This window comes from Crotalus tigris, unplaced genomic scaffold (genome assembly GCF_016545835.1).
Source record: "Crotalus tigris isolate CLP2741 ecotype Arizona unplaced genomic scaffold, ASM1654583v1 scf7180000019245.846064, whole genome shotgun sequence".
Taxonomy (NCBI): domain Eukaryota; kingdom Metazoa; phylum Chordata; class Lepidosauria; order Squamata; family Viperidae; genus Crotalus; species Crotalus tigris.
In genome coordinates this window covers 545,406-571,090 of record NW_024097453.1, presented here as the reverse complement: position 1 = coordinate 571,090, position 25,685 = coordinate 545,406, and the positions used below count along the sequence as shown (strand labels likewise).

General features: G+C 36.6%; 1 protein-coding gene across 4 annotated transcripts in view; it reads left to right on the top strand.

Annotated features, from left to right (window-relative positions):
• Positions 1-25,245, top strand: part of EMCN (endomucin) — a 44,074-nt gene extending 18,829 nt beyond the window's left edge. The window contains exons 3-14 of one of the 4 annotated variants that reach the window (XM_039361303.1): positions 1,547-1,582; positions 2,990-3,031; positions 6,678-6,755; positions 9,232-9,306; positions 11,130-11,207; positions 14,391-14,441; positions 15,863-15,958; positions 17,107-17,131; positions 20,446-20,507; positions 22,120-22,198; positions 22,614-22,684; positions 23,541-25,245. In XM_039361303.1, coding sequence (XP_039217237.1) covers positions 1,547-1,582; positions 2,990-3,031; positions 6,678-6,755; positions 9,232-9,306; positions 11,130-11,207; positions 14,391-14,441; positions 15,863-15,958; positions 17,107-17,131; positions 20,446-20,507; positions 22,120-22,198; positions 22,614-22,653 — 662 coding nt within the window. In that variant the 3' untranslated portion in view covers positions 22,654-22,684; positions 23,541-25,245. Of the gene's footprint in view, positions 1-1,546; positions 1,583-2,989; positions 3,032-6,677; positions 6,756-9,231; positions 9,307-11,129; positions 11,208-14,390; positions 14,442-15,862; positions 15,959-17,106; positions 17,132-20,445; positions 20,508-22,119; positions 22,199-22,610; positions 22,685-23,540 lie in introns of all 4 variants that reach the window. The other 3 variants (XM_039361302.1, XM_039361306.1, XM_039361305.1) reach the window with 3 other exon arrangements.
• Positions 25,246-25,685: the final 440 nt, after the last annotated feature.

Sequence of the window (25,685 nt, the reverse complement as noted above, 5' to 3'; positions counted from 1 at the left end):
GGCATGATGATGGCTTTCCCAGAACTAATATGATCATATATTTATCATATGGAGAGTTCTTTACAGGCTTTTGCTAAACATCTCATTCTGTTGATATGACATCCAGCAGTTCTCCTATTCCAACTATTTCACTGGCTGGTACTCACCAGGATGGTCAGTACTAAACAGCCAGGATGATCAGGACAGTTGTGAGACTATTGGACCAGATCCATTAATATCTCACATTTAGCTCCCCCTGTATAATGTCTACCCTAGGTACTCCCCTATATAATCTATCTGTAATACATAGGATTTTAACTATGCTGAGTAAAGAACACAGAACATAGTCTAGATAAGAGTTTCCGTGCACTCCATCCAGCATAGTTAAAATCCAGGGCATTGAAGAGCACCAAATTGGGGAAATTATCTCATCCCAATTAATCCCAAATGATCCTTATGAGTTTAAATGGGCAGTCATGAAAATGCTTTACATTACAAAATGAAAATAAGGTTATGAATTGATTTTGTTAACTCATGCCTATTTTGCTGCAACATTAGTTTGCACTTCAATATTTTTTAATTTTAAATATTTTAACTGAAAACCACACAGTACAAAGCAATTTATATACTTAAATGACATGACAGGCATATATTCATCAGTATATAGTAAGTCTATAAGGAAATTGGAGACATATTACATTCTCCAGATGACTATGACTATACTGCTCCATCTGGTCCACAGAAACATCCCCAAATTAACACTAACCAATTTCATGACATCTGAATTTTGTGAAAATGTAATTTACAAACCAATTTGCCTAATATAGCAATATTCCATATTTGCTGTACCACCTTCCATTGAACTATTTTCTAATGATTTTAAAAATCTAGCAATAATAAATACTAGCTACTAATAAACAATAATAAAACTTTTAATAAAAATTTCATGTTTTATTATTTTATCTGTTTAAAATAGATGTAATAAGATTTTTTTATAACAAAAATATTTATAGTTCTATAAATTATTCATCCAAAATGCAGCCATGTATATAGATGTGTAATATTAGAATTTTTTATAATTTCTTGAGATTCAGCATGGGAGGTTTCTAGTAATGGATCAATGTTAAGAAAATTTCTTTAGTTTGAGCAGAAATAATTCTAAGTTATTTAGTTCAAATATTTGATTCCAATCATGAATTTATTTATTTGTTTAATTAATTAAATGTATTTGCTGCCCCCAATGCAATTTGAGGCAGTTTAAGGTATAGGTATTCTATGTCTATACCATATTATTGTTCTTAGAAAACTTTGTGTTATCTTTATTGAAGTCTGCATCTAGCAATAGTGTGCATATATTATTATTTATGATTCCATATATTATTATTATTTGTTCAAATGGTGTCATAGATTGGAATCTGAATATGACTATATTGCTATTATTCAGGGAGCAAGTCAGCTAATACTAAAAAAAAGGCCTACTAAATTTAGGCTATGTATTCAACTCAGCTGGTAGTTTAAAACTGCAAAATAAAACTGTAATTTTTAATACTGAATATGCTTTCTATAGGGTCTCCCATGATAAATGCCACTTCAGCAGCAAAAAGTAAGTTCTTGAATAAACAACTGCTTGAAATTCTACATTAACTATACATGTTATACAAGTGAAAATATTTAAAAAGTTTTTATCAGTGTTTTATCCACCACTGATTGTATTAAAGACTGATTGTATTATGTTTTTATAATATTTTGTTGCATGGATACTGTTTCAAGTATAAATTAATCCTTTGATCAAAAGACAATCATTTGCAGCTGGGGAAAGCATCTTTTAAAATTAATATTGTTCTGTGGCGATGATCTTATCAGTATGAACAGACCCCAAATTTATTATTGAGCTAAAATCCTTAAGCTCTGCTCTCCCACATCCTTGTCCAGTGCCATGCTTTTGGGATGGGGACCATATTTTTATAACTCATTCACAACTCATTCACATAGCTGTCTGCAAGGAAGGAAAGAGCCCAAACATAATTTAGACATGATAACTTACATGCTGTAGTCTGATACAGGGATGCAAGAATGAATAGGCTTTATGATATCAGACGTATAATTTTTTTTCTTGATCTCATTTAGTAGAAGACACCTATGTCTACAAGACATTTGTATAGCAGATCCACACTGCTAGTGGGTGCCATCAAGAAATAAAGGAAGAGGGAAATACCACAATAAGCTGAAGGTGGTATGAAGAAAAAGTCAAGATGACCACAACACCTAATCAAAGCTCTGCTACTTTTCTATGCATCACAAGGAGATTTCAATTTTCGAAAGCCCTCCACGCTGCAGACACCTCAGTTAGGCTTGGAATAAGATCCATCTGATAGTCTGGTCAAAATGTGTGAATGGAAAGGCAGGATGCTGCTATGTTTCAGAAGGAAAAAATAGATGGAATAAATTCTGTCTGTGTGTATTAGGGATATCCCCTCACCATTTTTCCATTCACAATTAGACACTCAAAGCATATGAACAAGCAATTTTTAGTGCCATTCCTCAGAAAAACCCATTGGATTCAGTGAAATTTACTGGGTTGATGCCTAGCTTTTATTAACTTCCGTCTGGAATTTTATCATGCCAGGGGAACTAGGGATAAGCAGTGGGAATATGAACTGTCTTAAGTCTTCTTTTGCTCAGAACTGCGCCTCCTAGGGCTATTTTGCACTGAAGAGAACAGTAATTCAAAGGAGCAATAAAAGTATCCACATTTGAAGGAAAGGAGATCATTTGTTCTGCAGCTGAGCAAAAATTAAAATAATGAAGCTAGAGAAGTTCCACGTATTGCTACAACAGCACAAAAAGGCATTGTCAGTCCTATAAGATGGAAGCCCAGAATAGTAAATTTAAAACTTGCTTTCAAGTGTGCTTAATTTAAAATAATGTATTGCCTTTTTCAAAAAGATACAATAATTTTATCTAGCAAGCATTAAACTTACTGTGCATTTTCTGTCTTGCTCTTCCAAAGGTACCACTTTGATGAGCACAGTTGCAACTGCTACCATTAAAGGTAATGTATTATCTTTATGAATTAGTTAGAACATTTCTAATATTTTATTTCTCTTTTAATTCATATCTAAACATTTTCCAGACATTATGGTACAGCAGAGGCCTACTTAAAAAAGAAATGTGTTGTTGAGTTACAAATGTTAGAATAGCACACTGTATGTTAATACCCAAGTCCCATGCACAACATCGCACTCATGTCAGAACCAGTGAGGCACTTCCAGGTTGAAAGGATTAGCTGGTGGCATCACCATTGCCCAGTGATGCCCATTTGGGGCCTCCTTTCATGTCTCCAGCAGGAGCTGGAGCGAAGAATGGGAACTCACCCCTCCCCACAGCAACACTTGGATCTCAAACACAGGCTTGCTAACCTCCAACCCAGTGTCCTAACCACATGAACCACCGTGCTTCTTTAGTCCCATGCATGATTCCTCAAAATTAATTTTGATTTTGTGTATTGGATTTACTCCTCGGAAAACATCCGAAGAAAAGGTGTATAACTTTTTTGGACTGAGAACTGCATTTGTCCTTCAAGTGGCAGATTGTGCACTCTCTAAAATAGGGGGACCAAAAGAAAAAATAAATGTATATGGACTTAACCAATAAATGCAATTAAATTCAGTTAATATGATTACTTCCACATACCGTATATGCCGGCGTATTAGGCAACCCGGCGTATAAGACGACCCCCGTCTTTGGCGCTGATTTCAGCGCTCGCGAAAGTCGTCTTATACGCCGGCATTCACGGTATATAATAATTTCTTCCTTGTATTAATTACATTACCTTGGGAAGTGCTCTGTGGACAGAGACAGTTATACAGATAACTAGCTACGTATATGCTGTTCTGTGGCTGCAGATGTTCTCTGGTCTATAAAATGAGATTGCAGTCTTAAACTGCTAGTAGTAATTGCTTGGGCATATAAAATGCCAATGCTATCAGAAAAAGAAAATGATTTGGTGACAGAAGTATCAAAGAACTGTCCCTCTTATGCTGGATGGGGAAGAGAGAGAAAGATATCTAGAAGCATTTATCCCTTTCTTAAATTGAGTTACAGAATGCACCCTATTTGCTTTTCCCCTTGGGATTCCTTAAGAGCCTCTGACAAGAATCTCATCTGATAGAACAAGATAATACTGTTTTATATTCATCTAAAGATGGATGTGTCTGTTTGTTTTCTACAACATTTTCATTTTCAAGCACAACTTTTCTACTTTGGTCTGTAAGGTGAGATCGCAGCCAACAATAATTGCTTTTGCTTGGTTTGGTTTCTCTCTGAGAAACCTTTGTATGAATTTTTCTTACATATCAAATTTTTATATGGAATCTACTAAACAATGGGAAGCTATTTTCTTAATGGATACATCGATATCATTTTCTTTCTCATGTGCACACTGTTCTATGCATTTTTCCCAGTGTTTGTAGCATTGTTTAAGTTGGAGTGTTCCATTTGGTTGTAACTGCAAAGAATAATAAAGTTACAATTCATCTATTACTGTGTGAAATAAGAATTAGGTTGCATTTTTTTTCAAATAAAATACAGATCAAATTATTTTGGTCCCATATTTCACTATAACTGACAGGATAGAAATGAAATATTTATTAGCTAGGATCATTTTTGTACCACACTTTATAATATCAGATTTCAGCATTTAACATGAAACAAAGTCAAAAACAGATATTATTTTAAAACCGCCAAAACCTGCACAATCAAAGCTCTGTAAACATATTTGGGAAAAATATCTATTAAATGAATAGGCTTGCACTATAAATTAAGAAAATCTCTCAAATAGATATCTAAGTGTCTTTTTAAAAATGCATACTATCTTTTTCCTAAGCGATGGAAAAGATAGTAATGTCTTTTTCTAAAGAAAGGCATCCCATTATGGATTTGAGGATGAAAAATAGTCTACTGAGAAACATTTCTACCTTGTAGTTAACACTGTAATTCATCCCTATAATTCTTATTTTCTTTATATCAATAAATTTCAAACTTTCTGGTGCTCAGGATCATTTCAGGGATCTCAAAAATATTAAGGCCACCCATTCATAAAATGGCAACAAGTTCAAGTAAGTACAGAACAATTACAGCTGAAAAATCATCATCTTTATTAGCATCACATTTTTCTCAATGAGAAAAATGCTTAATCTTTTTTGTTATGCCCTTTGTATTCCCTTGTTATTCTATTACTTCTATTTTCTTCCCACAAGTCTTTTCTCAAAATCCAAAAGGAGTGATCAGGTTTTGGAAGATACCTAATACTATGTGAAAAGTCCACCAGTCCTTTAGAGTTAGTTTCAGTTGTATTTTCCTTTAAAAAAAATTGCCTCCTATTATAAAAAAACAGGGTAACAGTAATAGGGCAAACTATGTTTGCAATTATTTCCTTTGAGTGCTATTTAGTCTTCTTAAAGTGATTCATTATGCGTTCCTGCCTACAAGTGCAGTAGAATAATCCCTAGGAAATTCCAGATTCTAATGAAGGCAAACAGTTTTTCATTTCTGAATATGATACAGCAGCACTTGCTAATTCATTTTTGCAATACAGTACTGCTGAAATGGAAGTAGATAATAATACCATGATTCCCAATTTCTACAGTGTTAGAGAAGTTGGAAGCTCTTACAGGGCCATTGACAGAATAATTGACATAGGTTTGAAGGCTCTGGTCTCAAGACCTGATGGGCAACTAAATCCACATTTTTATTAAAGTAAACCAGTATGGTGATGTTCACATGATTGGTTTGGATATGTCTTCAAGTATTCCTGATATATATTTACATTGATGTGCTATAACTAGACAACTGCTGGAAAGCAGGACAGCTTAATTGCTAGCTCTCTTCTTTTTGTTAAATTAAAAAAAGAGTTAAATACAGTGGTAATGGTCTATCCCTTATTCTTTCAACTTAATCTAAAATCCAGGCTGTCTGGAGTTAAATTTCTCATTCTAATGCTGTTGGGGTCAGTGGATGCGTTCAACAAGCTAACTCCCTCTTTAGTCTACTTAAACCTGTTATATATACACTACCTATAACAGTGATAGCGAACCTTTTATAGACTGAGTGCCCAAACTGCAACCCAAAACCCACATGTATCATCGGGTGCCGGGTGGGCGTGGCCCATTGGGTGGGTGTGGCCCATTGGGTGGGCGTGGTCCATCGGGTGAGCATGGCTGCGGTGGTAACGGCAGACTGGGTGGGACTAAAAAGTTCAATCAATCAATTCCAACTTTGCAAGATCTTTTTTTTCCCACAAGAAGTTGAAATTGATAGATTGATTGAAACTTTTTTTTTTTTGCACACGGCAGCAGAGGCCTAAAGCAAAAAGGTTTTATAAAACCCAGCTGAAGGCCTAGGACTGGGGCGACGGCACGCGTGCCCACAGAGAGGGCTCTGAGTGCCGCCTCTGGCACACGTGCCATAGGTTCGTCACCACTGACCTATAAGTTGGAGCCTGAAATATTTATTTTAGAGAGCCAAAATGAGGTCTCCAGTGGGTTTTGCTAGGAGGCATTCTGGTCTAATGATAAAGATATGGTCTTCTGTGGATGACACTCTGCTTAATTGATCCAGCCTACCTCGGTTTTAAAATACTGCTTGCCTTAAAATGCTATTTGTCTAGAATATGCATTCATTGGGCTTCTTCTTTATAGACCAAAGCTCTCAGACGCCTCACATTCGGGAAAATAAAACAGACAGATTAGAAAATGTCACTGAAGTTGGACCTAAAAGTAAGTGATGACACATTTACATATCAATACATCCTTTTATAAAACTGCAATATTATCTATAGCAGGGCTTTTCAACCAGTGGTACGGGTACCACCTGTGGTACATTGGCATCTGGCAGGTGGTACGCGACCATCCTAGAAAAGTGGTAGCGGGGGAGGGGAATGAGCTGAACTGGTGGCAGCACCACACAAGCCTCAGCGAGAATTGGCTGGAACTGCAGGGCTGTCAGGGCTCAGCGGAATCACCAGGATCAGTGCTTCTTTGGGACTGTCAGGGCTCAGAGGAAGCGCCAGGATCAGTGCCACTTTCCAGCTGATTGGCGCTTCTTTGGGCTGTCAGGCTCAGTGGAAGTGCCAGGATCAGCACCAGGCTCCAGCTGGAGCTCGGTGCTGATCGTGGTGCTTCTGCTGAGCCCAGAAGAAGTGCCGATCAGCTGGAATGTTGCAGCATTTCCAGGGTCTTATGATTTACATTCAGATGCTTGGCAACTGATTCATATTTATGATGGTCACAGTGTCTCAGGGTATGTGAAGTGACCAAAACCTGCTGCAACCACCCAACAGATGGGGGGGAATAAAAACCAAACACCCCTCACCTCACCCCGCTGCCAATCCTCAACAGAAATGCTCACAACAATGAAAACCTCGGACAGGAGGAAGAGCACCGCCAGGTGGGCAGGCAGGTGTCTTGCTCAGCTGTGGCTTGGGGGGGGCACTTTTTTCAGTGCCATTGTAACTTCGAACAGTCACTAAGCGAACTGTTGTAAGTCAAGGACTACCTGTCACTTTTTTCCTTTTTTTTTTTTTTTTTTTTTTGGTCATCAAGTTTTTGACACCTTGCTAGGCAACTGGTGGTACTCAGATGTTGCCATATTCTAAAAGTGGTACAATGGGTGAAAAAACTGAAAAGCCCTGATCTATACTGATTTCCAGCTATTTAGTGGTTATCCCACTTTTTACAACCCAGTCTGACAGCATTAAATCCAACGCATCTAACATTTTCAGTTGCAGAAAGATGCTATGGAGATATCTTTGCCCTACAAGAAATCACCCCTGCCCCATAAATTTTAAAAAGTATGAAAAAAGAACACAAAACAAACACATCCTATGAAGAATGATTTAACAGCTTTTCTTTTCATTTCATTTACAATAATTATTGCCTTGTTATGTTTACAAAGAAAGCTCCATAACCTCACAAGCTCTGATAGAACGCCACTGTCCTTCCCTTTAGTGGGAGGAGTTTGTTTATAGGCAGATAATCCACAAAATGTTACTTCATTGGAGGAGCTAATAAGCAAAATCGAAAGTTTAACGTGTATGTTTATTTGCAAAATAAACATCCGTCTATTTTTACAAATTATTTTTTTAAAATCAAAACACTAAAAACAAACTGTGACATTATAGTAGCCGCTTAGCAGAAAATATGAGGGTGATATTATGGGCATGTTAATTGGTCCTTGGTTCAACTAATCTAAGCTGAAGCTTTTCAAAAGAAAAAATGTCCAGAAATTATTTATATTGCTGTAACTCATCTCAAAAAATAAATGTTGATTATGGAGCTGTATAATGCTTTTAGATCATTTTAATTTCTTTTAAAATATTGTAAGAGTCTTCATTCATGAAGAAACTCTGAAGACACTATCGCATTATCTATTTCAATAAAAATTTCCAAAAGTCCTTTGACATAACTTTTTCTTAAAATAGTGAATGTCATTGTGATACCTATTAAAACAATGTTCCTTAAACTGGGGTCCTTATGTATTTTGAACTTCACTTCCCATAGTTCTCAGCCAACATGAAAGTCAGTGTTCAACATTCTGAAGGGCATCAGCTCAAAGAAAGCAGCTTCAAATAGCTGGATTTGGCACTTGGCCCTTTTGGTCAAAGTGATTGAATTTTATAGTGATTCAAGGTAATAAGACAATTTTAAAGGCTGGGTCCAGGCATGCATACCATCATGTTATTTCCTTTCACAGTAGGCAAATATTATTTGAAGCACATAAAGGGTAAAAAAGAACAAGTCAGAACAATTAAAAGTGTAAGATAAGAAAAGTCAGTATATTTAAGCCTTGTTTGGCATTCACTATACCTCTCTATACTTTTTTATCTTGAAAGCTGCTATCACCATATTTATTAATAAGTCCATATTTATTTTATTCATTTTTATTTATTAAATGTATATGCTGAGTCACCAATCAGGGAACTCTCCATACTGCTTCGTACACTGCCATTATCATTATTATTTCTTAATTGTTTTGTTTTGTTTTGTTTTAGGATTTCATTAACTCAGCCCAATCATAGTTTTTGGTTTTGTCCTCCCTATCAATCTGTTTATTCTTCCTTCGTTTATTTCTTTTGCTGGGACCTGAGGATGTTGAGAAAAGAGATTTGATTTCCATACTTGCATACTGATTATTCCTTTGACAAATATGTTTTGAGAATAGCAACTAACACACTGTCATTTATCTTATCAAAAGTAACAGCAGGCACAACTGAGCCATCAACAAAGATTCCTATGACTTCGGCATTCAGCATGGGTCCAGCAATTTTAGGTGAGACTTTCCCCCCCCCCAATCTCATTCATAATCACGTCTCAAAAATGGACCTATTAAACAGTTATATGACTACTGCATTGGCAGATTTGCCTCTTCTGTGATAGCTTATTGCAGTTTCAGCTTGAGCACAGGTATTCTCATTGTTTTTTATTGTAGTTGATCCAAAGGGAAACCAGAATAGCTGTGGGAATTCTTCACAGAAAAATCATATTATTGTTATTGCGCTCTGCCTCCTGAAGGAGCTGAGAATGGTACACATAAAAAGAACAACATGTAGGGAAGCTAACAGAAGGTTTTGTTATAGCAGCAATACTTGTGGGAAATAATGGGAGCTGTGGTCAAATATATCTGAAGGTATCAGGCTGGGGAAGACTTTATTAAAGGGGGTATTAATATTCTCAGAGAATAGTTGCCATCACTTAGTTATGTGGTGGCTTGGCTACCCCCACCCCTTTTTATTTTAAAAGTAAAGGTCATCTTTCTGTAAGGCAAGACCCTAGACATTTTAGAGAAGTTCCCTTAAGGGATCAGCTCCATCCTCTCAGTACACGGCTCTTAATTCAAGAATGGGCAACCTATAGAGGGTCCTTTGAAATCACAGGTTGATGGGACAGATCTAAAAGGTTGTTCAGCTACCCATTCTCTTTATTTTTTTTCTAATTTAAATATAGTATATATCTTTTTCTCACTCTCTTTTTCCCAATTTCTTGGTTTATCCCTTCCATATAAAAAGATTTTGGGTGAACAGATTGCTTTTGACAGAGCTCTAAATCAGTGGTTCTCAACCTTTTTAATGCCGCGACCCCCAACCGGTCATAAGTCGAGGACTACTCAACCGGTCGTAAGTCGAGGACTACTCAACTGGTGCAGCACCGTTTGCAGAATGGGACTTTTGGCGGGCTCAGCAGGGCAGAGACAGCCTGGACAATTCCTATTGGCTTTTGAAAGCCAATAGAATTAGACTCTATTCAAGAGAGTCTATTCTATTGGCTTTCAAAAACCAATAGAATAAAAGGGAGTAGCACACAGCTAAGGAAAAGGGGGAAAAAATGGCGGACTGCGTTGTTTGGCGACCCCCGAGAAATGGTCGTTCGACCCCAAATGGGGTCCCGACCCACAGGTTGAGAACCACTGCTCTAAATTGATTGATTGTGAAAGGTATTTGAAAATAGATAGTTATACTGATTGCATTAATACAGACTAGAGAGCAACACTGCTGATTTGAATGTTCTCCATAAGAAAACGACTAACTGCTGAAGGGCTAGCATTTGGAAAGAAGCATTATGCTGAAGACATTGTTAGCCATCTACAAGCCTATGGACTAACTATATTTTATTTTATCTAACAGTTCCAAGACTTTTTGTAGCAACTCATCTCAGCCTACTGAACATCTAAAGTAATTACCAAGAGATGGATCTAAACTGCTGAGTTTTATGGTAGTGATAGCACCTATTAATGACACAGGATGTTTACCTGGAAATTGTAAAATACATTTAAGAATGTGAGAACATGGATGCAGTGAAGGTAGAGATAATTAATCGTGAAGTTAAATGATTGATGCAGTAATTAATTGTTTCATAGAAGCTTCCCACTTTCTGCTTTTTGCAAGTATGATAATATTTGTTATGTTGTTAGTTTTAAAATAGGGTTATCCTGCCATTCTACTGAAAACACCAAAGAGTACCCCATTGGTTTCATGTAAGGGACATGATAATGTATGGATGGGCATTCTGCTAAATTCTTCCATTCGAAAGAAACACAAAGTTACACTGAGGTTTTGCTTGTGATTAACATGCATTCATTGGGCTTCTTCATTACAGACCAGAGTTCTCAGAGCCCTGATAACCAGACAAATACAACAGTCAGATTAGAAAAAGCACCTGAAGCTGGACCTAAAAGTAAGTGAAGAAAAACTTATATATCAATAAGCCCAATTTTGTGTAAACCTGTAACTATCTTTGTCATGTTTTCTAACAGGCATTACCCAAGGTCATCATAAGATTACCATATCTGGGTTTCAAAAGTATGGGTGACCACTAAATACACAGAAAATTTTAAGTATGATTTGTTTGCAGCGCAGATATGGTAACCATAGCATTCCAGACTCACGGTGATGGATCTGCACGTCCATAGTACGGTCACCTTTTTAAAAAAAATAATTAAAAAAAATCTATTAAAATAAAGTTCTGTGAGGCAAGTTTACAGACACACTGATGTTTACATGCTTCATTAGAAACACAAGCAAAATAGCTTCTTTGTGAATAGGTTGCTGATAAGGTTGCTTTCCTTCCCTTTAGAGCATCATTCATTTGATTGATATCCAGAAAGAAAGGAGTAGGGAATAACAAATTGATAGTCAGTCATGGTTTATCTGGTCAAAGAAAATATGATAAAGCATAGTTTGATCTCTTTTTTCCATACTACTGTCTATTAAGCTATTAACTTCTTGTAAAAATGAAGCAATCTGAAGTAATGAAAGCAACTATAACTATGATGAAAGCAACTCTCTTTTTCATATATAGCTTATTGTCCCAAATCAACTGATTTTGGGCAACATTACAATATTATCATTTTTCAGATATGAGTCTGGAATTCCTTCCAAATCCACATTAAGGTAGCTATCATTTTAATGTACTATCCCAAATGATAATATGGTTGACTGTGAATAGTACAATAAATCTACCAGTCATTGTCCATTATTTGTTTTTGTTTTTTCTAAAATCTTATTCACTGACTGTTTTTGGAAGTGTTCTGGATATAATCACATCATGTTAGAGGAAGACCGAACTGTGCATATAAACACATCCAACTTCACAGTAGAGGCATAACAAAAGTCAAGATGGCAATCATGGCTCCAAGACTGAAGCCCCTTCCCCTTCCCTGTTTTACATGCAACATGAAACAGAATGAATATCTGACAATACAATGTAATGAGCAAGGGAGTAATACTGACCAGAATACCATCAATACTGAATAAACAAACTTGAAAGAATACTAACTATAGGTAGTCCTCTGCTTATGTCCATTTGTTCAGTGACCATTTAAAGTTATGGTGACACTGGAAAAATGGACTTATGATCAGCCAAGTTCCAGACATTGCAGCACTCACAAGATCATGCAATTACAATCCAAGGGCTTGGATGCCAGGCTTGCAATTACAACATCACAGCAAGCCATGTTGACATAATTGCTGTTTGTGACCTTCTCTGCCAGCTTCCCAAAAAGTCAGTGGAGAAGCTGGCAGAGTTGGTAGTAAGTTGCTCCAGTAAGTCACTTCCATTGTTTTTTTTCCCCCGAGGAGCACACTACAGTGTATGAGATCCAGTGGTGGGATTCAGCCGGTTCGCACCAGTTCAGGAGCCAGTTCGCACCAGCGGAAGTGCATGGATACTGTTGTGTCCTGGGCCTGATGAGGAAACTCAGCAGGCCCAGAATTGTTGCAAATGGTCCCGGGCATTCTAAAAGCTGCCTGGGACCAGACAGAGTGGCGTCAGCCTTGTGCGCATGCGCAAGGCGCGAAGGAAGAAGAACTCTTATTGGTTCACTCTGTCCAGGGTTCAAGCCCTATAAAAAGGCCTGTATGCCTTTTGCTTTTTGCTTGGAGTTGGAGTAGGAGAATAAAGCATTGATTAGTTGTCACCATGTGTCTTCATCATTCGCACGTGAACGGAGAACTCAACAGATACAACTTCCAGAAATCCGTTCTAGGCATCGGAGGCCTGGAGGAGGCCTCCCAGGCCTAGAATGGCCCACCAGAAGTGCATGATGCCACTTCTGGAAGTCCATTCTAGGCATCGGAGACCCAGGCCTGCATCACATAATAGAATCAGTTGTTCAGGTATTTGAATCCCACCACTGATGAGATCTCACAGATCTCATACTCTGTAGCACCAAGTATACACACATACACACACACACACACACACACACACACACACACATTCCATAGTGCATGCCCAACCCGAGCACCTGCCTGCAGCCTCCTCTGCTCAGCTCTCAAGGCCTCCAAGGACCCACACACAAGCTCCATCAACCTGTCAATGCTCCATAGCACCTGCCCATCATACCCCCATCCTCCTTGCCTGGGACTCCTGCCTCATCCCACTTACTGCCTCATCCCACTTACTGACTCACATGGTCCTTAGGTTACAAAGGCAAGCAGGATTGTCAGGACTGCTGTTGCTAAGCAATGCAATTACTCAAACGCACAGGTATAAATTGATAAATGTATGTTCCTCAATTTATATCTGTGCATTTGATTTTTGTTACCTAAATAAAGAACTTTGCCTTTATCTTTGCATCCAGTTTTGGTCACCACATTACAAAAAATATGTTGAGACTTTGGGAAAAAGTGCAAAGAAGAACAACCAAGATGTTTAAGGCCTGGAGACAAAAACATATGAAGAATGGTTACAGGAAGTGAGCATGGTCAGTCTAAAGAAAAGAAGGACTAGGGTGACATGATGGCAGTATTCCAGTATTTGAGGGGCTGCCACAAAAAAAAAGGAGGTCAACTTTTTTCCAAAGCACAGATGGCAGGACAAGAAACAATGGATGGAAACTAATCAAGGAGACTAGCTTGGAATTAAGAAAAACTTCCTTACAGTGAGAACAATTAAAAGTGGAACAGCTTGCCTTCACAAGTTGTAAGTACTTCGTCATTGCAGTTTTAAAGAAAAGACTGGACAACTACCTATCTGAAATGGTATAGGGTCTCAGGTTGAGCAGGGGGGTTGGACTAGAAGATACCCAAGGTTCCTTCCAGCTCTATTCTGTTTGATTGATCATTCTGCGATTTTCATCCATTTCCACATTACAGTGGATGTATGGCTGAAACATTAAGGCTTACGTGGCAAATTCATAATATCTTCTGCTATTAAATTGTGCACATGGACCCTAGCAACAGGGAGAGATGCAAAATTATTTCTGTATGGTTCAAAAATGGGATGTGAGGTGTACAGTAAAGAAACATTAAGAAAGCTGAGAAAGCTGCAATTAATTCAAATGCTAGTTGATCACTGAAAGCAAAAAAAAATTTCAGTGGACAATATACATGACTATATATATTTCTTTTCTCATAGACAATTCAATATTAACTAATCAGGAAAAACAAGATGACACATCTTATAGTGGTAAGTAAATACGGCCCATGGTCTCTCCTCACAAGTTTTCATAAAACTTTGTTTACAAAAAATGTTACTTGAAATGAAATTGTTGCACAGAAATTGTTCCCACGGTGGCCAAACAAGTGCCCAGGGAAGCCTACTACTTTCCCAGCAGATGACTTTTGAGATAGTCACACTGCCATCAAGGCTAATACTCACTGATCCCCATGACTTCCATGAACTGATCCAGCCTTGGGTGACTTTGTTTCCAGTATTGTGGAAAGAGTGAAATGGCTTTCCTTTGTCCGTTTTATTCCTGCTACAATATCACATTTTTTTATCCAAAGGAAGCTGCTCAAGACCTTTCATCATTGTAGTTGCTCTCCATGAACCTTCTCTAGCTCTACAATGTCCTTTTTGAAGAGCAGCAACTAAAATGAAGAAAACTGACTCAGAAAGCATGAATTTCTATAATTCTCTTCTGTAAAAGGAAGACATAGGGAAACCCCCCCAAAAAATCAAGTTCTTCCATAATAATTAAAAAGCTCAAATAGGAATTATAGATTTGTACTTTGCAGCAGTTTTTCTTAAGCTGTATAACTCAACATAATGAAGAGTATGACATCTTGGATAAACAAATTATATGCAAAAGAAGATGTAAAGAGTTGCCCCCAAACTTTGCCAGTAAAGAGCAAAATCAGAGAGATGTGTAGGGTTTCAAGCAAAACAAGGTCCAATACTCTTATCAACAGCTCTATGCAGGGGTCTAATATCTTGGTGGCCCAAAACATATCAGCTGCTAGAAAATAATGGGGCATTTAAAATCCATATTCAACAAAAATGGGAAGAGGGAGAGGATGAGGAAGAGAGAGAAACCATATACAGTATCCAGTCTCTTAATCATATTTGCAGAAACTGGTACTATGCTGAGGAAGAGATATACACTCCCATTTTTAATTTGTTTTTCTAATGCATATAAGATAAAACCATCTTCCTCTTAAATTCTGGAAGTCAAAATACTGCTATTTACTGCAGAGATTTTTGAGTAGGACAGGAAAACAGATTCTCTCCCCCCCCCCTTTCATTAAGGTTCTTTGCCTGCCACCTAGTGGTCATGCTGAAATACAGAAAGCCTAATAAATTGCTTTTTTAAGGGTGCCTTCAAGTCAGTGGTGACTCCTGGAGACTGCATGAAGAAGTGTCTCCAGTTTCCTTAGCAAGATTTCATAAGTGGTTTGCATAGCTTCCTTCCTAGGGCTGACAGAAAGTGACTAACTCAAGGTCATCCATCTGGTTTTGCCCTTATGGTAATACTAGACCTAAGTTTTTCAAGAATTCCCCAAAAGGTATCAAGGGTGGGTGAGAAAAATTGTCAGATTTTAGATGTTTAAAGACATGCAGGTGTTGTAAAGTGCATGAAATAAAATGAATACTTTCATTACATACAGGTATAATTTTGCCAGTGGTCATTGCCCTAATTGTAATAAGTGTCATCGTATTCCTTTTAATGGCTTTGTACCGAATGTGCTTGAAGACAACGCCAGGTATGTATATGTGCTGAGGAAATTAAAATTTAAATGTATATAACATAATGAAATACACAGACATAGGATGAGCGTTTCTGGCTTTGCATTACAGTGCTTGAGAAAGTGTTTCGTATGTCAACTGAACATGAGTCCACAATCTTTGGTGGCTGCTTTAAAAAAATAGTTTCCAGATTTTGTGAAATATATTTCTTTCTACTTGATTCTACTTTGGTGGGATTCCATCACAAGTATGGCAGGCAGTTCTGCATGTACTACTTTTAAGATACAATTCATTCATGGAACTATCTTCACAGATAGTAAGAACAATGATCGAGGAAACATAAACTTAAAACTATAAGTTCAAGGAGTTAACAATGTTTAGCCATGAGAAAGAAGATCAAGGGACTACATTATAGCACTCTTCAAATATCTGAGAGATTATCATATGGAAGATAAAAACTGTTCTTAATTGCTGCAGAATATAGAACAATGTGTTCCTTGACATGCTGGATAACCATATGTTGGGGGATTCTTTACTCTGGATTCCTGCATAGAGGAGGAAGTTGGATTTAATTATGTAAAAGGGCCTTTCATGTCTAGTAGTCTCAGATTTTATTTGCTAGAAACCTAATCTGATCTCTCTTAAAGTGCTTCTGAGATTAGGTGAAAGAAGAGCTAGAACCCTAAAGCTAAAGTTCATTCAACAAACTCTTAGATATCCCTATTGCCCATCCAACCTACTCTTAAGAAAAACTTTCTTATAAAGATATAGAAATTGAACAGTAGCAAATTGAACAGTAGACTATTATGTGTCTCATGTGCTTGACAGATTAGATTTCAGTTGTTGATACCGTTTACAAGACCAACTGTTAAAAAACAGACCAGAATTTAAAAAATTGGAATCAGTTCTAAATATTCTTAGAATAAATTATAATTACATTCAAATTGCTTCAGAAATTTCATCTATAAAACCTTTAAAAATTACTACTGGTTTTAGACTATACTTGAATTTTGTAATTGAAAAGTCTCTATGTAAGAAGGACAGAAACCCTGATACATAAAAGAAAAAGATCTCTGACATATCACATTGAACCTAGAAATGTGGAAAGATGATGTGACTTATCATGGTGGACTAGAAAGATAATGTGAATTTAAATTCCTTCCAGAGAGGCAAGAGAATGGAACTGAACAGTAAGTTATTTCCCTTTTATTCCATCCATTTTGCTCATTTATGTTTAAACACATTAAACATGTTAGGTTACAGTTTCTTTAACAACCCAGTTTTGAAAAGAGTGGCATTGTTCACCCGACCTTCTAGTCTTCTACATTTATCTTTCAACAGTCAAGTCCCATTTCTTCCAGATGAATGTAATTTTGAGTGTGGAAAGGTAGAGTGCGATAACTAAAGTTACATAACTTGCAAGCAGTTACCTTGTGGAGTTTCAATTCAGCTACAATCTGTCTCATGTGTACTTTGCTTCTCACTGTGTGACCAACAGCTTCAAAAGCTCGGCATTCAAAGTCATTTTTCTACTTGAAGCAGTATTAACATTTCCTAAAAAACTTTTTTAACACCCCCCCCCAGACACACATCCCTCAGAAAATGTAACTTTGTGGAATTTCATTTAAATATTTTATTCTCTGTGTGTGTGCATAATACCTCACAGAGTTGTTGTGGGGAAAATGGGAGGAGGCAGGGATTTGGGATATGTTCATCACCTTGAGTTATTTGTAAAAACAATAAAGGTGGGATATAAATAAATAAGTAAATAAATCATTAAATAAGGCAACTACAATTTTCAGGATACAAAGAACAGATTATGACTAATTTGCAGCTAAAGAGGTCGTCCAGAGTCACTTTGGATAGTGAGACAGCTGACATATAAATTTAATAAATCAATTAAATAAGAAGAAAGGAGAGTGTGTTATCACGCCATTTGTTGGTATTCAGCCCCATGTGTGAGAAAATGCTGGAAAAGAATTTGTCTCCATACTTTGTCATTGAAAGAATTTAGAAAAAAAAAAAACAATCCCATTTCTCAAGCCACAGATAAATAGATTTTCAAGGAATCCCTCTCCACAACTTTAGTTAGGGCAGTAAACTGCCTAAATTATATTACTGGCTCAGTACAGGTATTATCTATAGTTACCACCATACCATTATTTGCACTCTTAACATTTCAGGTTGAGAGAAGTTGAGACAATTGACTTCTTCATTGCCTTAAAAACAGCCTGTCAATCAGGGCACGATGCTTTGATAATTTGCAGAACAAGTTTAGTGCTTGTAAAGTTGTTTGCAGACCATCTGAACTCATTTCATCCTGAATTTTATGAACACTAGAAAGCATTTCCATTTCTATAACAATTCTTATCTTGTCCAGACTTGGGTTTATTCTTTCCTTGTTTGGATACTGATCCAAAAATTCAAATTTGCATAGACCTAAGTGTATTAATTAAACAGTTTAATTAAACTGCTCATTTACTAATCCAGGTGGCCTTTACTGTTGACCCACATACCAAACTGACATCTGTAAAAACAATAGTACCATTTTTGAAATCCTCTTTGAGCTCATTCATTTACCTCTGGAAAATCTTCAAGACAATCTTTTAAAACTGGTTCTCCAAATGAGGTAATGAATATATTTTGCTTGGGTTTGCTTTCAACTAAGTTTGGGTTTTACCCGGACTTCCCAGCCCTGTCTAGTTTAGAGAATATAGAGCTGCAGTTTTATGTAATATTGACAAAGAAAGTGTGCATGACCATCTTCTGTTACTGTCATTATTTATATTTGGGAAAGTCAAATGCAAGTTGCTAAGGCTTACCAAAACTTCTCAGATTGCAATCTAATGCTTTTCAAATTAATTCAGTCACATTCCTCTGAATTAAATGGTTCTTCCCAATAAATCTGTGTTAGAACAGATCATTGTTCCTCTCCTACTTCCCACTGGGAACAAGATATAATCCTCTGTCTTTTTATGTTGGCTATGGAAGGTCAAAAACCATAGGAGTTTGGTTTTTCTAAAAAAAAAAAATCCTGGGATAGAAGCCAGGTTTAGGCTTCTTTGCTAGGTGAGGGGAAGAGTGGCAGTTTTTTTTTTTTTTCAGTCCAGCACAGAAATGCAGTCAGTTGCTTCAAAAGAAAAAAAAAATCCTTACATGTTCACTCCAGGGAGGACAAATACTCCAGAGAGAACAAGACATTCCTGTATTTTCTAGCAAGAGAAGAGAGAAATTAATTTAATATATGTTTGAATGAAAACATATTTAATTTCACTTTTTTTAACCAATCTCCAGAATCAAATTTTCTAATACAATTTCTCATTATTTAAAAAAGTACTTTAGGGAAAAAAGACTTCAATCAAATGTATATATTAATGAAAACAGTGTACAATCTGACTTACATTGTGAAAATTATTTATATTAAAGAAAAGTACACATGTGCATCAAAATAAACAAGAATTCCCAAGTTCAATGAATTGGATTTGAACTGAAGCTGAGAAGGACCAAATCAAACATATTTGTGAAAATGTGAATCTGAAAGAAGCATAGATGGAATTGCCCATTCCTATGGTGGCTTATATACATTCCTCATTTTAGACAGAATGGGGCAATAATCTGAAATTGCAGCTGCTTAGTGGTAGCGGATTTGTTGTTCCTCCCAAATTGCCAAACTATTTGCACAGCTCAGTGTCCATCTGGCTCACTTTGATGCTTTAAATTGGCCTGCTGCTATTAGATATGATAAATGATGCTACAGGCAGTCCTCAGCTTATTTGCCAAGTTCTCAACCACAATTTGGTGGTTGGATACTTGTGCCCCAAAAAGGTCATAAAATCAGGTGTGACTTGCTTAATGACTGCATCACTTAGCAGTGGAGGTTCCCATCCTAAATACCCAACTACAACTTGGTATTTGGGATGGAAACCTCCACTGCTAAGTGATGCAGTCATTAAGCAAGTCACATCTGATTTTGTGATCTTTTTTTCATGGTCTTTAAGCAACGCATGTGGTCATTAAGTGAATCTGGCTTTCCCCATTGACTTAGCCTGTTAGAAGTTCCCTGGTAAGTTTGTGTAAACAGCAATCACGTGACATTGTAACTGTCATAAATACATGCCAGTTGCCAAGTACACAAATTTTGATCACATGGACACTAAAACAGACATAAGTGCAAGGCCTTGTCATAAGTCACTTTTTCAGCACTGCTATAATTTTGAATGGTCATTAAATGAATAGTCATAGGTTGAGAACTATCTATATTCCATCATCAAGGTTGAAGTAAATTAGCCTTGGTAGTTCAGTCTCCTGAATGAGAATAAATGAATGTGAGGATAAAGTATCAGAGAAGAAGCAAAACCAGGCAGGGTTTTGCATAGCTACATGTTAGAAGATCCAGCCAACATTCTATCAATTCTCCTGTCCTGTATCATCCTATATCCACTTCCATATGATGTATCCTTTGCCTTCATAAGACATTTGTCAATCATACAACACCTCCCAACAGAGCCCCATCGGATAAAGAGAATGTGAAACTCATTTCTGTTAAGACAACTTCTTCAGACTCAGGTAAGTCATGCTTATTCATTACTGGTCAGGTTGAGAAGTAAGACTAAGCTTTTAAACATTCGTCAGAGTTACACAGACTATTAGGCCTGTATTTAGAAGAAAGGCTATGCTTGCTTGAAAAAGATTGGAGACTAGCACATGTCTGTTATTCATTAAATCAACCCAATTAGTTTGGGGCTTCTTCACAAGTGTGGAATATTATAAAAGATGCCACATTATGCCTCTCATGTAAGTTTTAGCCATTTTCTGGAAAACAGTACATATGTGGAGCAAAATAAATGGTTGGGCCTTTCTTCTAAGCCATTTATATCATAGATACTTTGTCATTAGAGATCTTTCACTTATAAATAAGCTCTGGGGTTTGTTTGTTTTTTAGAAAATAGTCTGAAAACCACAAGTATGAAATTATCAAATTGTTCCTATTAGACATAATGTTTTCAGACTTGGCATAAAAGAAAGGTAACACTGACAGTTTCTTTTTTTTAAAAAAAAAATAATAAATGGAAAAGAGAACTTCAGGGCCTCAGAAGGCTTCTAAATCTTCCAGTCTGACTATAAAGTTTTCTTCTGCTGAGCAAATGCTCAATAAACCCGTTACTGAACCGTGTTGTACGCATACTATATTTGGAAGACATCTGAGTCATTGGCACTTTACGATTATTATTTTTTCTCTTCCCTCTCACACTAGTTAATTTGATTCATATTTAATACACTTTTTGCAGTTGGCTTTTCAAAACTTTAATGCACTTTCAGTTCACACATTTCCATAAGCATAAAATCCACTTTGCCCTTTCTGGTCTTGTGAAATATTTAGTTTTTAAAAAGCTTAAAAAGTAAAAATTCTCTGGTCTCCAAATCTCCCCTGAGATTTTTCTCTTATACATGTAATCACATTTACCTTTATCCAAGTTTTCTGAAGGAAATGAGCCTTCCTCCTTCAGATGTCAAAACTGAGCATCCAGGGAACAGCTGTTTTATAAAAACAGAAATGCAAGGAAGATGGGCAACAAAATTATAGTCCAGTGGGATCAGATGTGTCATGTAACAGTAAAATGAGATTGTTTAACCAGAGCTGAGGATTCTTTCTGCGCTGATTAAAATAGTTGCTCTGTGGTCCAGAAGAACTTGGATTTAATTAACAAAGTCATCTTCAGGATGAATGGCAACTCATCAGGTGTTCATTTTGGTTCCCAGCATTTTAAAAGGAGAAGGACGAATTGCTCTGAATTCCAAAAGTTAAGTCAGGATATGGGGAGAGGGTCTTCAGGCTGGAAAGGCTACTGTATATACTAAACTATACAGTGGCCCCTTAAGTGCAATCTATTCTCCATTCTATTTTCCCTTGGTTGATATTAGAAGCCCAGATTAAGAGCTTGCAAGAGAACTGCAACCCACCTCCACAGGCCCTGTTAATAATCTAGTTTATTATGAAGTGTAGATTCTGTATTCTCTAATTATGATTCAACAGATCAATGATCCTTACCAGTTTTTGAAGGCTTTCATAATTTTGCATAATTAGATTTTAGCATGATGTTTGCATTCTGTTTTTCATCTCCTGCATATTTTGAACCACTGCTGTTCCCCATTAATCTTTATTTTCCTTCTGGGCTAGGCATGTTCAGTTTCTTGACCCTTTCCTCCTATGACTTGCCTTTAGGCATGTCATTACCTTTGGAATCCTTCAAACCAATGTGAGTACTCCCATTGGTTATCAGACAGCAGCCTAAAGACTGCAGTACTTCCCAATGGGCTTAGAAGAGTGGTTTCAATGGGTTCCCTTCGAGCTGGGATTAAGTTGCTTCTGGGTTGGGGGTCATCAAACTGGTGAAATATATCCCTCTTCCTGAGTAGTGATGTGGGATATTTATATATTTAAGCAAAAGAATTTAGTTTTTTTTTTCTTTACAATCTTAAATGAGTACCTGTTCTTATTACTCAGTTGTCTATTAATGTGCCTTGTGGCTCTGCTAGATTAATATGTAAGCTATCTTTTTAAAAATATATATATACATAGGCAGTGGCCTATGGCTAAGGCAGAAAACTTCAGTATGATTATATCTGGAACTTTACTGAAATTGTGCATTTTTTTTTCATTTTTCTTAGCAGAGCAGACTTCTCAGGGAAGGAACAAAACTCGGCAACATAACGATTCCTCCTCATGCCAAGGCAACAAATGTGTATGCTCAAGATTTTATTTCTATCTGCTAAACACTGAATGAATATTTCTCATTTTCAGTGGCAGTCAGTTTTTTATTGAAAAAAAGGCAGATAACCTTTTCCTTAAGTAGCTTAAAGATTTGGAGCAAATATTGTTATGCCTTCCCAAAGCAAAGAAGGCAAGTGAATAAATACCTTAGAGGACTCTGCTTGCAGTTCAGAAAATCCAAAAGAGAGCAAATTCTCAGTGTCAGTCATGGATAGCATCTGGGTAGCCTTGGAGATGGGCTATTGTAATCATGCAAAGGTCATTTAGCAAAAGAAATAGAACATGAAAATACAATGTTTTCTGCAGGGAGTATGCCCTTAACAAAACATCAGTGTTCTGTCTTAACTCCATAAGACAGATGTCCATGGGTGCTATAATTCAGAGTTGAATGATCTATTACTTGGGGAGAGGGGATGTTTCAAATACCTCAATAAAGAGATGGGTGGATGGGGGAGAGAGAGAGAGACAGAGCTATGGATAGACAGATAGATAGACAGAGGGCAATGACAATTAGAAAAAAAGGGATATTTCTACATCCTTCTTTTAGTTCTGGACATTTTCATTGGCTTCGTCTGATAGATATATGACATCTGCAAGACTAGCCTGAGGGAATCTATCATTTGAGAGATGTAAGGGTTCTTAAATGTTCCTTAATCCTAAATGAAACAGTATCACCTTTCCAAGCAATTAATTGTCTGCTAATTAAGATTCTAAAACAGCTTAGAAACTGTAGGCTAATAATGCACTCTAAAAATCAGCCTAGTCAATATAATAAAGCCAAAATAAACTTGTAATACAAACTACCTTGAAACTTTCCTTCATTTCAGATGTGAAGAATTCCTGTTTCATTCTAGAAACCATTGAACAAAGTTGGATTTTTTTGATGTGAATCAAGAGCATCTATGCATCACTGAAAAAACTATTCATTTCATTTCTCTGTAATTTTGCCATGTTGTCATGTTTTTTATATGCCTGTTGTTTATTTCTAAAAAGACTTTTGTAGTTTTTCTCTCTTTTTCAGTCCATTGCTCTACAAGACCTATTTATTGCTTTCCATGTATGTAAGGCAGAGAAAAATTGCATATTATAAAAATATATAAAATGCACTTGACATTTGCCAATTCTGATACTGTAGTTTTGTACATAAAATATATTCTGCTTGTAAATATAATTCTTTATGTGCTTTCAATAATTACCACAATATTAAATATTATATATTTTGACCATATCTGTTTACAATAAAAACAAGATACTAACTTGAGTCTTTCCTTCTGTAAATACAGTAGATTTCTTGCCTCCCATTTCAATGCAAAGCAAAGATTCAAGTTACTGTATCCATAAGTGACTAATCCCCTTATTAAGACAAAAACTGGTACAAAAATGTCAACCACATTTAGGTCTTTCAGAAGTCTTTCTCAAGCAAAATGTTACAAAAACCAAGCAATGGGAAAGAAGCAAGACACTCTAAAGCAGGGGTCTTCGAACTTGGCCCTTTTATGAATTGTTGACTTCAACTCCCAGAAATCCTCAGCTAGGCATGCTGGCTGAGGAATTCAGAGAGTTGAAGTCCACAAGTCATAAAAGGACCAAGTTTGAAGACCCCTGCTCTAAAGCTTCTTCCATCAAGAAGATCAGAATTTGTCTCCATGGGGTTTCCAATTCAGATTTGAACTTAAGATTGGAGGTGTAGACAGAACCTATTTGCAAGCGCAGGTGCAATATATTCAGAGTTTCAGCTACTATCCTAGGACATCTTTTGGTTTCCTTACTTGTTCTCTGCTTCTTGTAACATCTTAGCTTGATGCAGATTTCTGCAACTTCTTTTGCATCGTTTGATAATTACCAAAGTATTATTACCATAATGTGGATTCCTGTTTTTTTCCTGATAGGCCAACTATGTCTTTTAAACCACTATATGTAGCTTGTTTGTGCAATGGTGGGAGAACATTTTTAAAAGGCAAACATCATTGCAATGCAGCCTGAACTTAGGGAAGGAAGGAGGAATGTATAGTATGTATATATTAACACTCTTTAATAAAATACATGGGAATCTCTTGCACTGGATTTCTACTTCAAATGGCAGCTCTGGAGACTATTTCTTTTACGAATTTCCAATATTCCTTAATTCCAAACATTCAAAAAGGGGGAATAATAATTTCAGAATAATGAAAATCATGATACCATCTTCTGCTAATGTGACTGCATTGCACAATCCCAATGTTCAGGAAAGAGTCTAGAAACCATCACCCTGTCAATCTTTATCAAGCATTTTTCCCTGGAGAATTATCTTCTCTTTTTAAGAGAAACAAATCCTACATCTGGTCAGAAGCTGTGTTTGCTGTAGAAATGTAATAAGCAAATGATTATGTCAAAATTCCTTTTCTGGGTGCTTTTATTAAGGATGCAAAAGTATAACTTGGCAGGAAGAAAAAGAATGTGTATTTCTGTGATATTTTATCAAAACAGATGTTTGTGCTTAATTAACACAGGAGTAAGACACAAATAAACAAGCTGCTGAAAGCTGTGGCAGACTTTGAGTGTGATGATGTCCCAATTATTTAATCTAGTGATGCTAGAAATTCAACATTAAACTGCAGTTTAGTCTTACTTTAAAACCAGAAGGTCACAAAAGGTAATCACATGACCCCAGGACACTACAACCACCATTAATACAGGCCAGTTGCCAGGCGTTTGAATATGATGGTGCTGCAATAATTGTTAAGTAGGAAAAATGGTCATAAATCACTTTTTTCAGTGCTACTGTAATTTTGAATGGTCACTGAACAAATGGCTGTAAATTGAGGACTACCTGTAGACCAGACTTAATTCCTCAAATAATTTCAGCAAAATGTTTCCCTTATTATATGCAGTTCCGGATTCTTCAGTGGAGCAACAACTTGAGAATTGTGTCAAAGGTGATGACCTGAAGCAGTCTAGGAAGAAAAGGAAGAGCATGTGTAAATCTTTTTAAA